Below are 16622 nucleotides of genomic sequence, written 5' to 3'. Positions count from 1 at the left end.
TCCCCTGATATGCATGTTCTGCCTTGTTCCCGAAAATCCCCCAGCTGCTTTAGGACATAGCAAGGAATAAATAAGCTACTCTTGGAAAGCTGTATTTTCAAAATGTTTAGTTACCACCCCCAAGCAATGAAACCCTTAGCATTGCAGGGGAAATGAAGGAATTCCAATAACTGACACACACAAACCCTTCTCCACCAAAAAGAAAAGATTATGGCTTGTCAGCTCTAGATGACTTTTTAAAAGCCTCTGCAGTGAGGATCAAAGAAAGCTGGCTCATATGCCCAGACTAGCTGCTTAATGGGTCAGAGTAAAATGAAAGGTCACATGGCTGCAGAAGACCTCCATACAACAAATGCCCTCTAGCTATGGTTAACTTTAATTAACTACAGTATTACAATTCACAGCAAGCTTGTTTTTCACACATGCCAACTGTCTCTTGACAGCCTCCTTGTCAACAGAAATAGGAGGGGGAAGGAAACAAGACTACCTTGAAAAAAACGAATAAAGGGGGGGAAACCCTGCAATTTAAAAGAAGTATCTGGGGAATATTTGGGTACAATAAATCCACCATGGGGAGGGGAGGAACTTGCTATATTTCTGATGACATATTGTTGACTGATCCTATTATTTCTATGATGACTTGTCCATTTTAAAATTCTAGGATTAGTATAAACGTACAGCACAATCCTATTCCTGTTTACTCAGAAACAAGAAGCATGTATTCAGTGAAGCTTACTTCCTAATAAATACCTGTATTTATGTTTGCAGCCTTACATATATATTGCTCATTGGTCACTTAAATAATTTCGATCCATACATATTCCCGTATGCTAATCACACATTTTTTAAAAAAAAACTTTTTATTTTTTAACAGAAAAGGATTCTTATTTTGTACATGTTTATTCCAATCTAAAAAAGACTTCAGTAGGTTATGAGATTCATAGCATCAATATAATCCTTTGCAGAAAAAGTAAAAAGAAAGTTAATCTTAAAAAAAAAACATAGTAGTATCCACAGGTGAATCCCAAACAGGCAAAGAAAAACACTACAAAGAGGCTCAGCTCTGGTAATCTAGGTACACAGTAAAGTCCTGAACCTTAGAGCTTCATTTATCACTACTGACAGGAACAGAAACCAAAACTGTAGTACTAGCAGTAACCAAATACAAACTCAAAGGCCAAGAGGGCTGTATTAAAATGTCTTTTCACATCTGTTTTTCAGTGCACCAAAAGTGCAAATGCTACTGGCTGCTGGCAACCTATGGCACAATGGACTGGGGCCCCCAAAACATTGTTGATATTTCGGATGAGGATTGTTATGTCCCTTTTCTCTAGTTTGCTTCACTGAAAAAAGGCAAAGTTCAGGCGAGGTTTGTTTGCATTTTCCAGCCAGTCAGAGGGGCCTGTGTATGTTTACTCTGCCTGTTGATCTGGTCACCCAATAGGCATTCTACCAATCCAGATCTCCTGAAAATGCAAATGTTACTTTCACAAACTTAGCAAGAATGAATGCATTTGTCCATTGCCAGGAGGAATGCAGTTTCATTTACTGAAGTCAATAAAAGCTCTCCAATGGGGTGGAGGGAGAGCAAGCAACTTACCGGTACATCCCCTATTGCTTACCAAACACAGATAAGGATTTATTTGATTAAGAACTATTTTCAAGCTGTCAAGTTACATACAACTAAAACACATGCTACATAAATCTGGCATATCACCAATCCTCCTTGTACTTAGGTTGGTGTGTATCATCAGTGCCAAAATTCAGTGGAGACCTTTCCTAACCCCTCCTCTGCACTACCTAATTAGCTAGTGCCTAAAGGCTTTGTGATTTTTATGAAGCATGATATATACATAAAAATAATAACATCCATGATCACCACTGCCATCACCCTATGTATGTTTACTCAGCAATAGTCGACTAAATTCACTGAGACTTATTCTTAGATACTGTGCATAGGACTACCATTTTAGTACTGTAATATTATTGGATACTGTTGTGTTATTCTTTTTAATGGAAAAGGCTTGAAACCAATTCATGCTATAATCCTACACACACTTATCAGGAAGTAAGCCGCACTGCACTCAGTGGGACTAACCTCTGAGTAAACATGCATGATAATGTAGTATTAGTATTTAATTCCATTGCATTCCTCACACAAAAGATGTCTCTTGTGGAACAGAAAATCCTTGCAGCTGGGAAGGGAAAATGAAAGGCAGGAATGGTGAATAGGAAATGCTTAGTCAGCAACTGTTCTGTCAATATTAAAAGGTGAAATGTAAGCAGGCACAGTGCCAATGGCTAGGTATGTTAGATAGCCTCATTAGGTAAATCTCTAGTTGTGTATGTACAAATGACACAGAATAAAACGCAGGTTTGAAGCAGAATAGTGAGGCAATCAAAAGGGGCAACATATTTCGGCCTCCCTATTGTCCAACTACTGGGAAAAGAAAAACTTACTCAGAAACTATTAATATCAATTGAATTTATTACAATTTACTAAGCTCCAAGGCACATTACAGTGTTCTGTTAACTACAGAAATGTATAAAGGACAAACAGAGCAAGTTTTCCATGTACAGCAATTTTGCTCTAGTGTTCAAAAGCTTTCGTGCATCAATAAAGCAAAAACAAAAACAACATGAAGATCGAAAATGTTCAGGTCAATAGAAACAAACTGAAACATTTTTTTTCTTTACAAAGTTGCAAAAAAAAAACCCACCCCTATACCACTCCCACCATTTTGCAAACAAACAAAAAGAAATTAAAAACAAACAAAACAAACAATAAAAGATGGAAAGTAAAAGTAAAGGACTAACACTCTGGGCTTTTAAAACGTAAGCTGTCACCATTTTTGTAGCATTTTTTTAGGCATCAACACTGGCCTTGGCAAAAAGAAAATGTTTTTTTTTTTTAAATTTTCTTATTTTAGAGAAGTGCATACATTTACAAAAATACACACCAGCAGCAGGTAATCGCTAAGGGCTATTTAACTGTGTACCTAGCCAACACACTGCCAAAGAAATGAGAAACAGGTATTATGTGGTAACCAAACAATATTATATTCTGTTTTAACAAAAACAAAACGAAAAAAGAACAGCTCTATCCTTCAAATGAAGAAGGGTACATACCTTTGTTTCAAAATATAGAAACATACGACGAAAATAAGGTCTATACATAAGACTAAACTTTTTGCAGTATTGTCCCGCGGGTTGTTTCTCAATATTCACAATTCTCCATCTTCAGGCGTCTGAAGGGAGTCGCCTTGGCTGTTCGGATTGTTTTGTTTTTTAAGGGTCTCTCTCCTTTTTCACTTTCACGTCCCCCGCTAAAATGGTCGCGATCTCGCCCTGCATAAATGCCCAAGGCACGTTGGAACCGACTAAGGGGCATTTCTCGCCGCTAGGGCAATAGACTTCGCCCGTGGCCCCCTGCGCCTTGATGCTCTCCCGGGAACATGGGAAGCAGAACTTGTGGCTGGGCACCGAGGGGCACTGCACGAAGTGCGTGTCCTCCAAGCGTTCGTGGCAGATGGTGCAGCACAGGGGTCCGCTGTTGGCCATGGGCGAGTCGGGAATGTTTTGCGGGTGCACTTGGTCCATGCCCGGGTGGGCGCTGGGCGGCGGGGGAGCCACCTGCAGGTTCATGTCCCCGTTGCGTGACGCCAGGCTGCGGCGCTGGCCGGGCACCGAGGCGGGCGACACGGGGCTGCTGCTGTTCCTCCGCGTCGACGTGGTCGAGTGCACCGAGCTGCCGTCTTTGGGCGAGTGCGCGTTGCCCAGCGTGTCGGCCACCGACATGAGCGCCGCCATGGGCGACTGGCCGTTCTGCGGGGCCGACTCGGGCGGGGTGGTCCGGTTGGAGTGAGGCCCCAGCGGCGGAGGGGGCGGCGGCGGAGCCACCCCGCCGAAGCCCCCCGCCGACATGGTGAGCTTGAGCGCCTCGCTCTGGCTGGCCATCCACTGCTGCCGCTGCTGCTCCTCGCTCAGCTTCAGGCCGCCTTCCGAAGCCGAGTCCGAAGGCTCCGGAGAGGCCTTCCTCTTGCGCAGGCCGCCTCCGCCTCCGCCTCCTGCTCCGGGCCCGCGGCTGGAGGCTGGCCCGCCCGCCCCGCCGCCGGAGGAAGAGGAGGAGGAGGTGGGGGTCCTGGGCAGGCTGACAAGGGCGGTGGGCAGGATCGGGCACGAGGCGTCGAGGTAAGGCTGTGGCAACATGTCAGCGCCCACCATCTCCTTGAAGAAGCGCACGGATTCAGGCAGCAGGTCTCCCAGCAGGCGCCAGTCTCCGGAGCCGTGTTTCTTCTCGTACTCGAGGTACTTAAAGCCCGACGACAGGCCGCGGCCGAAGTCCTTCATGCAGTCCTGGTACATCTGCTTGGCCACGCCCGAGGCGGAGGAGAAGACTGTGCCCGAGCCGCTGGGGTACTCGATAAAGAGCTTCAGCTCGTAGTCCAGGCCGGGCTTGGACACGGCGTCGAAGGCGAAGACGCGGCCCAGCAGCGCATGGTCCTTCTTGAAGCGCACCTCGTAGGGCGTGCAGCCGGCCAGCGTCAGCAGCGTGTCGCGCACCAGCTTGGGCTTGCTGGCCCACTCCTCTGAGCGGTTGCGGAGGCTCTCGCTCAGCTCGGCTAGCGCCTCGGCGTTGCGCTGCTTCTCCTTCAGCTCCCGCTCCTGGTCGCCACTGCTCGACACCGAACCGGGGCGCTTCCCGCACGGGTCGCCCGAGGAGGACGTCGAGGAAGACGATGAAGAAGACGACGACGACGACGAAGCCGGAGGGCCCCGCGGAGGAGGCAGCGCCACCCCGGACGAGGCCGGCCCGTTGAGCAGCGTCTGCGGCAGCAGGTTGGGTGGCACGTTGAGCTGGGCGCCGCCGCCGCCTCCTGGAGGGAGGCCGCTCACCAACCCGCCGTGCGCCGCTCGCCGAGACGACGACGACGATGAAGACGATGACGAGGAGTTGGGGCTCTGGCGGTTCAGCTCTGGCGGCCCGTCGTCTGGCGCTTTGGGGAAGCCGTTGGGGCCGCCCAGGCCGTTGGGCATGCGGCCTCCGTGGCTGCCCGGCGGCGGCGGCGGGTACTCGAAGCGGTTGCGCGGCTCGCTCAGTCCGTAGCGTTCCAGGCCCGACGGCGCTTTCGAGGAGGCAGCGTCCACATGGTTCAGCTGCTGCTGCTGCACGGCAGCCGCCGCTGCTGCTGCTGCCGCCGCCGCCGCTTCCTTAGCCGACAGCGCCACGGCTTTGACGCCCACGGGCGGCGGCGGCCCCGGCGATCGCCCGTCCTGGAAACAGCCGTGCGCCCGCTTGAGCTGCCGCGCGGTCTCGATGACGAACTCAATGCGGTCGGCGCCCTCGTAGTTGACGCAGCCCCGGCACACGGGCTCGCTGAAGTCCCAGATCATGGCCCACGGCATGCGCGGCAGGTCGCACAGGTAGCACGACTGCCGTCGGGAGGACGACACCTGCGCCGCCGACATGGCTGCTGGAGGACTAGGAGGGCGGCTTCGGACTCCGTCCGGTGCGCGGGCGCTGCCTCAACCGCAAACCTGCTCCGGCCACCCTGCGCTGGGGGTGGAACCGTCTCCCGCTTTCCCGCTCTTTGGAGGGGGCGGGGGGCAGCGCGCGAGCGAATAAGAGGTGGGGGGGACCTTCCCTGCTTGCTCCGTTCCTTCCTTCTCGCTTTCCTTTTACCTGGCCTGGCGGGAAGCGCTTCCGAGTCTCCTCGAGCGAGGGGCGTGAGGCGCGGGGAGGGGTTGGCTCCCCCTCCCTCCCTCCCGCCTTCCTTCCTCCCTCCAGCAGCTGCTTCTGCCGCTTCTTCGGCGTCTCTAAGCGGCTGCTGCTGCTCCTGCTCCTCCTCCTCCTCTTCTTCTTTCGCGCTGTTGGCGGCGTGGAGGAAAGGGGTGGGCGAGAAGAGACGTCGCCGAGGAGGGAAGCTGAGCGCGGGGCGGGGGCACAGGACAAGGGGAGCTCCGCTACCTGCTGCTGCTGACCCGAGCGCGGCCGCTTCCCTCACGGCAGCGCGGCACGGTGGGTGGAGGAGGTTTTTGGGGAAGGAAGTACGGGTGGGCAGAGCGGGGTAGGAACGAAGGGCGCCCCCAGAGTGAGCGCCTCGGCGATCTGGCGGTGGCGGGGTGCTGTTTTGGCAGGCGGGCGGGTGCGCGCGCCTCAGGTTGGCGGCGGCGGCGGCATCCTCGCGAGTAGCAGCAGCGGCGGCGCCGCCAGCTCCTCCACTCACATCCTCGAGCGCTGCTCGGAATTCGAATCGAGGGGGAAGCCGGAGTGTCACTCTGGGCTGCCGCGCGTTCCGAGTGCGGCTCTGCCCCTCCTCCTGGCGCGGCGCTCCATTGGCCTCTCGCTTGCTCCGCTCCCGCGCTCCCCCCCCCCAGCTCGGATACCACCTGGGTGGGGCGTTCACGTCACCGCCGCTCGCTCGCTCCCCCCCCCCCTTAGCCTTTGCAGTTCCCCCTTTCGTAGCACTCGCTGGCTAGCTGGCTGGGCAGCTCCCTCCCGCGTCTTCTTCTCTCCTTTCCCCTCCCGCCCCGCACTTCCTCTTTGTCGGAGCCCACTTGTTGCGTGGAAATTGCGCATGCTCGGCACCCTGCCCATTTCCTCCCTCCTCCCCTTGTGTATGTACAACCGCTGAAGCGAGGCGAGCTGCCCCTTGGAAACCAAGGAAACTCTCACACACACGCACACCGAAGGCTATGTTTGGAAAATTAAACACTGGCTCTTCCCCCTTCCTCTGCCCTCCTCTTCTTCCCGTCTCCTTCAAGGCTGTTTTCCCCCAAAGGAAAAACGCGGCCAGGAAAGCACATACGATTGCGCCTTCCTGGCTGAGTTTTCCTGCCTGCACGAACGTGTCGGCTTGTGGGTTGTTGTGGGTTTTTTTGGTGAGGTGCTTTTGCCCTGTTTTGTTTTCCTTCCAGCTCTGGGCGGCGCTAAGTACTCCCTAGGCTCTGGCAACGGCACAATTCGCTGCTGTCAAAATGGAAGGCGAATATGTAGGAGGATTTGGAGACATTTCCTTTGGTACCCTGAGGCTCGTCTGCCTTGTTTATAACTTACATGAGGAGTGAGCTTGCTTGCTCGCTTACTTACTAGGAATAGAGCAACATTTTCAAAAAGTATTGAGTCGAATGTTTCTCCCTCTTTGGATCTTCTTGTAATGACACACACATATTTTTGCCAATGCTGTAGCAACCTACTATTAAGGCTGGGGTCTCTAATGCAGCTCCGTTCCAAGGAGAGACTCTTTCTTGAGTGCAGAACATCCGTGAGATCTATCTGTAAAATCAGGGAGGCAGGGAGCATTGTGTGCCCATTTTCCTGCCTTTCACAGTCTGGGATTGCAAGGAACTGGAAGGCTGTCCACTGGGCCAAAGCAGGTGAGCGTCTCTCTGGTGCTACTTCTCCCTCGCCCGCCGCCCCTCCCCCCCCCACCGCAAAGACCTAAGATACTGGGCTGCCCTTTTGCTTTGAAGTTGCCGCCCTTGCTGACTCCGCATGCCCAAGCCCCTTTCCCTCAGCCAAGGCAAAGGGGTGGTGACTGTGACCCCGGCTTCCGCTCCCCGCAGCTCGCCGCTTTCCATGTCTGCTGCAGAGCCTGGAGCTGCTCTCCACACGCCCCAAAGAACAATCCTCGTAAACTTTCCCTGCCGGGACTCGGGTTGCGAAGAGGCTTGCCTCCCAGGCGTCGCTGGGCAGGCTGCGATCCGCGTTGCGTCACTCACTCGCACTCCTGCCCTTGCAGAGTAATGAGCTGCCCGGGGGTGAGTCAACATTCCTCGGGGAGAAGAAAGGGTGCTATCCGCGGAGAAACCTTAGGATATTATGAGCTGGGTTGGGATGGCTAACCCTTGCCTTGGAATAATATTTACTTAGCTCTTTGCTGAGGAGGGAAGAGAGGTGGGGAAAGAAACACTGAAAGAGCCCTTGTTTTTATTCAAAGTGCTTATGCATGCATAGGGCCACGCCCTTCTGCTTCATCTCAATCCAGAATCATTAGGGCCACCTGCTTCTGGGTTTACAAGTGTCACCAAGGAGGACCAGAACACACATTCATTCCCCAGTTTGCATAGAGCTTTCAGTCACCAACCCCTCTGTGTGTGTGTGTGTGTGTGTGTGTGTGTGTGTGTGTGTGTGAAGGATTCACCAATCCTTGTTTGGGATCTTGAGGAAATAGGCTTCTGCTAAAATGAGCACCGCTGTCTTTCAAGTATTACATGCTTGCAGTCAAGATTTAGGCTGCAGTCCTATATAAGTCCCTGGGAGAAAGTCCCATTGAACTTAATGGACATTGCTTCCAAGGTGATGTATAAAGTGGCTGCATTGTTATAGCACGATTCTTTTCACATTTACTCATGAATAAATCCCACTGTGTTTAAAGGGACTTACTCACTTACCAATATTAAGTCCTATGGGATTGCAGGGGACTTGCTTCTGAATAAGAGATGCATAGGATCGCATGATCATCTCGAGTTTCAAGTGTCCAGTGTTGGTCCTGCAACCTAAACTGCTAACTCAAAGGTAGCCCCATTTAACATGGGTGAGCACCCAGTGATGGAAGCTGTGGGAAAGACACTAGGCACCAGCACTTCTCCATCCAGTTGCCTTCCAAAGTAAAGGCTTTCTTTTGGGAACATCACCACTATAGCCTGTTTCATTCCCTTCTTGGTACCATCATCATCTCGATAAGTTGCATGGCCTTTAATACTGCAATATGGGAAAGGCAAAAAGTAGGCCCAGCCATGGAAAAGTCTGCTAGAGGGTGAAGTAGGCAACAGGAAGACAGGATGAAATTGGCTGGAATAGAGATTGGGTCATTGTAACATGTCACTGACATGGTCATGAAGGCAAAATTCTCGCAGAGGTCTCTCTCAAGTGCCTTTTCTAGCCTTTTACAAGGCTGGAATCTCCTTTGGGCTTTGTATTTCTAACACACATCTCAGAATTATGTCAAACGCAGTGGGAATCCCTTGACACAAGGCCAGAATCAGTGTGTTCTAAAGAAAGTGGATGAAAGCATTGCTTTGAACCACCGACAAAGTGTTTCCAAGGCTGCCTTTTCACCACCACTGCAGTGGAGTGGGATCTTCTAGACTGGAGGAATTCTGCCTGGATTCTCCGAGCGTGACCTTGGACAAGAGTCCAGGGAGCGTCTGGCTGCCTTTCACTGGATGCTCTCTGGATTGTCCAAGAAGAGCTTAACATCCCGGGTGCCAGCCAGCCAGCCTCTCAGCCCAGCTGGATGGAAGCAAAACTGGACCTGTGCCAGCTGAGTCCTGTTCAAGTCAGATGAAATTGGTTTCTGCCTGAAGGACTTCAGTGTGGTTGTAGGTTTCCTGCTGCACTTTCCCTTTCCTTTGACCTGTGGGCTCTCTGTCCATCGAGATTTCTGTGAAGAGGCTGAATGGGACCATGAGGGAAAGATGCCTAACTGTGGTTGTGGCCTGAGACATCCTCTTTCTGCTTGGCAGTTCTCGGAAGGGACCGCTCTTCTGCTGCAGCACTCTCTTGCTTGCCTTTCCGAGTTCCATTGCCAGACACCTTCATGGTGAGGCACCCTCCAGATTAAAAGCACCCCGACCCCTCACTTGCCAAATAGAACCCTTGGGGGAGGGGGTAACCCTCACCTCCCTGGTGGTATCAGCAGGTTCCTTGGCTCCCCAGTGCAGCATGAGCAAAGCCCAAGTCAAAATCCAGCATGCCTTTAACAGGCCAACCAAAAAGGCCACAAAACAGCAAGCAAGCTTTCCAGTTCTCCACAACTCTTCAACAAGCCAAGCAAAGTGTGAAGCAGGAGGGAGAAAAAGTTGGCTTGGTTTTGAAGCCATAAAGTCTGCATTCGTATCAGTTAAGATAGGAGTGGCGGAAGAATATCAGAATAGTTTCAGATAAGCACTTTCAACTGGGTGACTTAGAGAGTGGGGCCATATTTCAGTGTGACAGGGCAAAATTGCCTTCCCATGTACTTGAAGGTGCCTGTTTGTTAAAGACTCGTCAACCTTCATTTCCAACTTTGGGAGCATGCTTCCGGCACCTACACTGGAGACCCTCTATCTTCCTTGGCAATACCCCCCACCCCTATTTTTTTTTTGGGGGGGAGGGAGTGCTTTAGAAATAATGGTGATGATGGAATGAGAATGCCCTTGAACATGTACAAAGCGCCTGTTTACCCAAGCACTCAATAGTGCAGTGTCACATCCATCATTAATACATATTTGGGTTAAGGGGGGGATGCTTCCAGGTCAAAGGTAGTGCGTCTCGTTGGAGGGCTTAAGTCTCCTCACCTCGCTGCTTTAAATATCATGCCCCCACACCAGGCAGAGAAAACCTTCGAACCTTCTGAAGGGCGAGGAGGGCGCAAAGCAAGCACAGTTGGTGCAACAGGCAAAAAAGAAACCAACAAAAAAGCGAGGCCACACCTCTCCAAGCCACCTTGTGGGAGTGGGGAGGGGTTCTCGGTTTATCAGCAGCTACCGAAGATAAAAGAGGAGAAACGAAGGAGCTGGGGTCACGTCTGTTTCCGATTAGTCTTTCTGCGTCCTCTAGCCGCTGCTGGCTCTGTAGCTGTGTCTGGCCTCTGGGATGTGCACGTTTTAAAGGGGAAAAGGAAAGACCTCCGGTCCCGGGTCCTTATCATGGGCGAAGGCGAGGAGGGGGCAGCTTCCCCCCTCCCCACAAAAAAAAATCAAGTAAAAAAAAATTACTTAACAAATTGACGAATTGCATCGCAGATAACTCGGTTCTGCCCCCGCCCCCCAACGTAAAGCCTGTCCTGCTTATAACATAAATCATGGCTACGCTCGTGTTGCTTATTTAGCATTTGTGTAATCTGGGGATTTAAATAAATAAATGAAATTAATAGTTATTAACAATGGGGCCATGCATCTGCCTGAATGGGTTTATAACACACAAAGAAAATCGAGGGGTGGGGGTGGAATAAAAGGAGAATAGAGTGGGGCGGGTAGAGGATGAACAGGGGGAGACAGGAGCGAACGAACTAAGGCAGCAGGAGCAGCGGACACACATAGCGGTTCAGTCCTTTGAGCTTCGGGTTTAGGGCTCCAGCTCGCCCGCAGACCCCACGTCGCCTGGCCGGAGAAGATCCAGCTTTCATCGCTAGAAAGCAAACTGTCCCCGCCAGCTCTTTCCTCACGGTGGAGGAAGGAGGACTCCTTACGAGCCTCTCCAAAGCTCCCGTTCATTCCCGCGTTGGTTAGCGGCAACTAACGGGAATATGACGATCGTGGATGAAATATGGATCTGGGAGGGGATGGAAGAGTGCGCGGGCGGCGGGAGGTAGTGGTTGTTGTTGTTTTGGCGAGGTTGAGTTGTCTGCTTCAACCCAAACCAGGCCAGCTGCCACCTTTCCAAAGCAATTAGTGACTCGAGGAAGTAGAAAGCGCAATGCTCCATTAAGGAGTCATAAAACAAATGCACTACAGTATTAAATGCGTCTTAAGGAAAATATTTAATAAAAAAAGAGGAGGGGAAAACAGGACGACTGTCTTTCCTCGGTATATTGGCTCCAGATTCTCCGCATCGTCGTAAATTTCGGAGCGAAAAGATGCTCTCCAGCCTGTTCCTTATGAACACCCACCCACCCTTGTTTTACATCTTTGCCTGGGTGCAGATATCATTACGCCGTAGAGCAGAGGCTCTCTGTTGGCTGTCTCCAGAAAATGTGTCTTTCCATCTAATAGGGTCTTTTAAAACAAATCTCCCCCAGCCAACCCCACGCCGCTCTTGAAATCTATAGGCTACCCAAGCCAGGTGAGTGTAGGCATCTGACAACTGAGGTTAGAGAACTAAGGAAATCTAGTCCACAAAAGGCCGCGCCATCATCGGGGTGTTTTGATGCTACCATCCTGCCGTGTTTTGCTGCAACAGACGGACACCTCTCCCTCTCTGGAAACTAATGATAATAATAAACCCATACCAGTAAGGGGCGCCTGATCCTGTGGTCCTAGGAGAGGTGGGGGGGTGAGGGAGGGGGCGGACAGCCCTTTCGATGGAGACAAATAGGTAGAGGGCAATTTCCGTGCAAGCCTATGGCTGTAAACAGAGACCCTCTGCCAAAGCAGCTGGTTTTGTTTTTCAAGCTCGGCACGGGGAGGGTGGAGAGAAGAGAAGAGTATGTCGTGGAGGGCCAGGGAAATGTGTTCCTGAATTCCACAAATGCTTAGGAGTAGGAACCAGTTCCAGATTGGTGTCAGATGAAAAGTTCTCCCCTCCGCTGCCAAGAGGTGTCTGTCAAAACACCCCAGTTATCCGCATAACAATTATGACGCCATTCTGTGTTTTTTAAATTTTCGTTTCATCAGAGGTGTTCCCTGTAAACTGCACAGACGGTGTTTTGTATCGCTTTAAAAAAGGGGAAAAAAAGATAACCGCTCAAGTATTGGGCCCCTTTCAGATTTTAAACTTCTCTTTTAAAAAAGGTCTTCATGTTCTCTTTTCTGTTTAAGTGGCTCCGATGCTTTCCTCCCTTTGTTCCCTTCGCTCAGGTGACATTTTCTTTTCCTTCACAAGTTTTTTTCAATAAAAAAACAAGACTTATTTATTCCTTTCCCCGACACTCGCCTGTCCCCTTTAAACCTTATGCATTATTGCCGCAAAAAAAGACAAGAAAAGCCTCAGCAGTTGCTTTCGTTTTCGACACCGCGTACCAGCTGATGCCGGATACTGACACTGACACTCATTTAATAGCGCCAAAGAAATGAAACAAATGATGAACAGATTAGGATTTTCCCTGAACACACACATCCCCACATCCCTCATTGTGAGCTCTGTGCCGCAGGACCCCTTAGGGCAGCCTTCGCCAACCTGGTGCCCCCAGGGGGGTTATAGGAGATGTAGCCCAACAATCTGTGGAGGGCGCCAGGTTGGCGAGCGCTGCCTTAGAACATCATGAGCTTCTGCAACAGCTATCAGGGAGTTGAGGATCCTATTTTTTATTTTTTTTTTATTTTTTTAAAAAACACCATTTCCCATCACCACGGTTACTGCTACTCTCATTATTAGGATTTCAAACGCGACATTCAACTTCAAGACAACTCTGTGGGGCGGAGCCGGTCACTCAGTCACTGCCCAGTGTTACCGAGCGGGTTAAAAATACTAAAAGGCAGCGTGGATTTGTCTCAGATGTTAGATTTCGGAACGATCTTTTGGGCGTTCTACTCCTAACCATATTTCCTTTGAAGCCAGTCCTAGTGGGCTGCTTTGCTTTTTTTTTTTAAACATGCAATCACCTGTCAAGCAGCAAGCACGCTTAAGATGGCAGGCTCATTTTCGATTTCTGGCTTGCAATTCAGCTGTCTGTTTGCATGTGCAAAGGGCTCTTACTGCTGGCGCTGAGCTCTTGGCTCTGTCCATGCACCCCTCGCCCATAAAAGAGGGCTCGAGTGTGTGGCCCTTCTGCTTCGCGGCCTCCGCAGGTTGGACAGAGCCATTTTTCTGCAGAGTAGTCTCAGAGAGAGGGAGGGAGCGGGATCGCGGCCTGCTCTTCCCTTCCTTCCTTCCTTCCTTCCTTGGCCTCCCCTCCCCAGCTGCTGCTACTCCTCCTGCCCGCCCCGCTTTCACAGACTGCTTTCAACTCTCCTCCTGGGAGCATAAACAATCAACACGACTAAATCAACACAATCGGTAATTTTTCTTCCCCAAGGCTATTCCCGCCGAGGGACCCTCGCTCGCAACCTTCGTGATGGTGCAAAATTCGCCGCACGTTATTAGCTGGCGTTGCCGGGCGTGCAGCTCGCGGCCCTCCTTCCCTTGCGCGCAAGATGGGCGATCGGAACGAGTCGCTGAGCGAAATAGGGGCAACAGCTTAGCTTTGGCCTACACCCACGGCGAAGAAAAATCTGGAATGGAGAAAAAGCTATTTCCTCATCGGTTTTTGTTTTTTTAAGTGGGAAACAAACGGGTAATTTTGGGCAGAGGGGGATGATTTCCAAGAGAAAGCCAAGGTGCAAAAGGGAAAGGAGGATCGAATGTGTTCAGCGAACTTGACCCAAAATTTATACTCATTACCTCCAGCAGCCTAAAATAATAGATTCGCTGATACACACACCCCCATAGTATGATTAAATGGTATATTCCTCATTATGAATGTTTGCTTGCTTTAGGAGGAAGAGCTGGCGGAGGGTGGGTGGTGGGGACGTAAGGATGTTTGAAGAGGTGAATGTGGTTTAGAGAGGATGGTGTGGTTACCTAGAATGAGCGGGGCAAATTCGGAATCAAGAAATTTCTCTGTTTGCAAGATATTGCGGAAATTGATCAGGATAACCGAGGTGCACTCCTTTCTATCCTGGGGTCTTGCAACCAAACCGAACTGCTTGAGTTTAATTCAGTTGCATTAAGGCAGACTTAAGGTAAAGGTAAAGGGACCCCTGACCATTAGGTCCAGTCGTGTCCGACTCTGGGGTTGTGGTGCTCATCTTGCGTTACTGGCCGAGGGAGCTGGCGTACAGCTTCTGGGTCATGTGGCCAGCATGTCAAAGCCGCTTCTGGCGAACCACAGCAGCGCACGGAAGCGCCGTTTACCTTCCCGCCAGAGCGGTACCTATTTATCTACTTGCACTTTGATGTGCTTTTGAACTGCTAGGTGGGCAGGAGCTGGGACCTCACCCCGTCACGGGGATTCGAACCGCCGACCTTCTGATCAGCAAGCCCTAGGCTCTGTGGTTTAACCCACAGCACCACCCGCGTCCCTTAGTTGTCAGCAAATTTTGTCAGGTTTCTTTGAAATCTAACAATTGTGGCATGATCCCCTGCTGTGGACTATTAGGCCTTGTTCAGGAATGATTGCAGATGCGTTTGTGTTGCCCTTCATAGCACGTTTGGAAACTGCGTCCTAAGAAGCTTCCTCGTAATTCATACCGACGTACATCTTGCGGCTGACTCGGACTCTGCTTCTGTTGGCGTTACTGGGAGAGAGATAAGCCTTATCTCGCCTGTTCTTCCGGGCAGCTCACTGAGTGACCTCAGCCTGACCTTTCAAGGTTGTTGTGATAATAATATGGGATTGCTCCATAACTGCTCCCCTGGCCTGAACACGGAAGACGTAGATCTCCCAGGTGGGAGGATTTAAGAAAGGCTTGGGAAACCTGTGTTCCTCCAGACCTTGTCAGACTGCAGTCCCAATCTTCCCACTTACCATTGGTCATGACTCATGAGACTGATGAGCGTTGGGCTAGGAGTGTGGAGACACAGGTTCAAATCCTCACTCCACCGTGAAGCTCACTGGGTGATCTTGCACCAGCCAGCTCAGCCCAACCTAAACTCACAGGGTTGTTATGGGGCTAAAATAGCGGCAAAGAACACTAAGCTCCTTGGAGGAAGATGGGAAATTAATGTACTGAATGAATGAGCAATAGCTGGAGGGCCACAAGTTCCCCATCCTCAATCTAAGATGCCAATCCAGGAGTGCTGAGTGATTCTCACCTCCAGGAAAACAGGTAAATCTGCTTCTGATATAGTTTCCCAATGTTTCTTCATGGAGGACTCAAGCCATGGAAGCTTTGGCCATAATCTGTTTAGTCTTGAAGGTGCCACAACACTCTCTGTTGCTTGTGGGTCAAGTTTTGATCTAGTTTGATATAAAACACCTCCTTTTACCCAGTAGCAAAACACCCATGAAAGAGATGAAATGGGCTTTTGCATTGAGCCTGCCAATTAACAGAAATTTTAGGAAACTGTCTGGGTGGGTTAAAAAAAGAAAGAAAAATATTGGCCCTGTAAACAACAGCCTTGATGGTCCATCTGGTCTGACACTGTCTCCAGATATGGGCACCCGGTGCTAGTGCAAAAATCACAGTATCACATCTATGACAGTAGTGCTGAGGCTGGCTCATCCATTTTGCTTATCCACACTGTCTGATACTCCGAGGTATACTGCCTCTAAACTTGGAGGTTTTATTAAACCAACTTGACACCCTCCAGATGTTTTGATCTACAGCTTCCATACTGATGGGAGTTGTAGTCCAAAACTTCTGGAATACACTGGCCTGGGGCAGGCTGCATTTGTTAACCTATCCTGGCTAATGGCCAGCAGTGGGATATCTTCATCAATTTGGGTCATCTTTTTCTTTGTTTCTTTAAACCATATCAGTTTCTTCATCAATGGGCTGTTCCAATGCTATTATTTCATTTCCAACCCCCTTCTCTGTCTCTTGCTGTTTTGACTCCAAGCTTTCCAAAATATATGATTTATTCCTGGAGTTGTCTCTGTATTTGATTTCCGGATCAGTGTTGTTTTAAGAAAGGGAACTGAGGAATGTAAACGTAGGCTGACATCCTAAAAAGAGGATGTCCCCAAGAAACATCCATAGGATTGAGCTGCCAGGAAATGAAAAAAATAATCTTAAATATTAAATAATCTTAAAATATTAGCATTACAGCTACAAGTTTTTCTTCAACTAATTCCTCTGTGTGTTTGTACACTGTACATAGATAGATGATAGATTTAGAGCAAGAAGAATATTTGGACATGGATGTGTATGAATGATTTTATGCTTGGGAATACATTCTTTAGTAAAGAGTAGTGAAAACAGCTCTTGAACGGTGGGCTGAAGAGAAATGAAAACAGTCCGCTGACATTAATGGGGCTGGGACTGAACCAAACCTCCAC

The 16622-nt window shown here is 50.2% G+C and overlaps 1 protein-coding gene across 1 annotated transcript; it reads right to left on the bottom strand.

The window, feature by feature from the left end:
- Nucleotides 1-2468: 2468 nt before the first annotated feature.
- Nucleotides 2469-6012, bottom strand: IRF2BPL (interferon regulatory factor 2 binding protein like). Its single transcript, XM_033142279.1, has one exon. It carries the CDS (start codon nt 5467-5469, stop codon nt 3289-3291), a length of 2181 nt encoding a protein of 726 aa, XP_032998170.1. The 5' UTR covers nt 5470-6012; the 3' UTR covers nt 2469-3288.
- Between the last annotated feature and the right edge of the window lie 10610 nt (nt 6013-16622).

Source organism: Lacerta agilis, chromosome 1, assembly GCF_009819535.1.
Source record: "Lacerta agilis isolate rLacAgi1 chromosome 1, rLacAgi1.pri, whole genome shotgun sequence".
Taxonomy (NCBI): Eukaryota; Metazoa; Chordata; class Lepidosauria; order Squamata; family Lacertidae; genus Lacerta; species Lacerta agilis.
The sequence above is the reverse complement of the archived record's forward strand: the minus strand, read 5'-3'. Positions and strand labels throughout refer to the sequence as shown.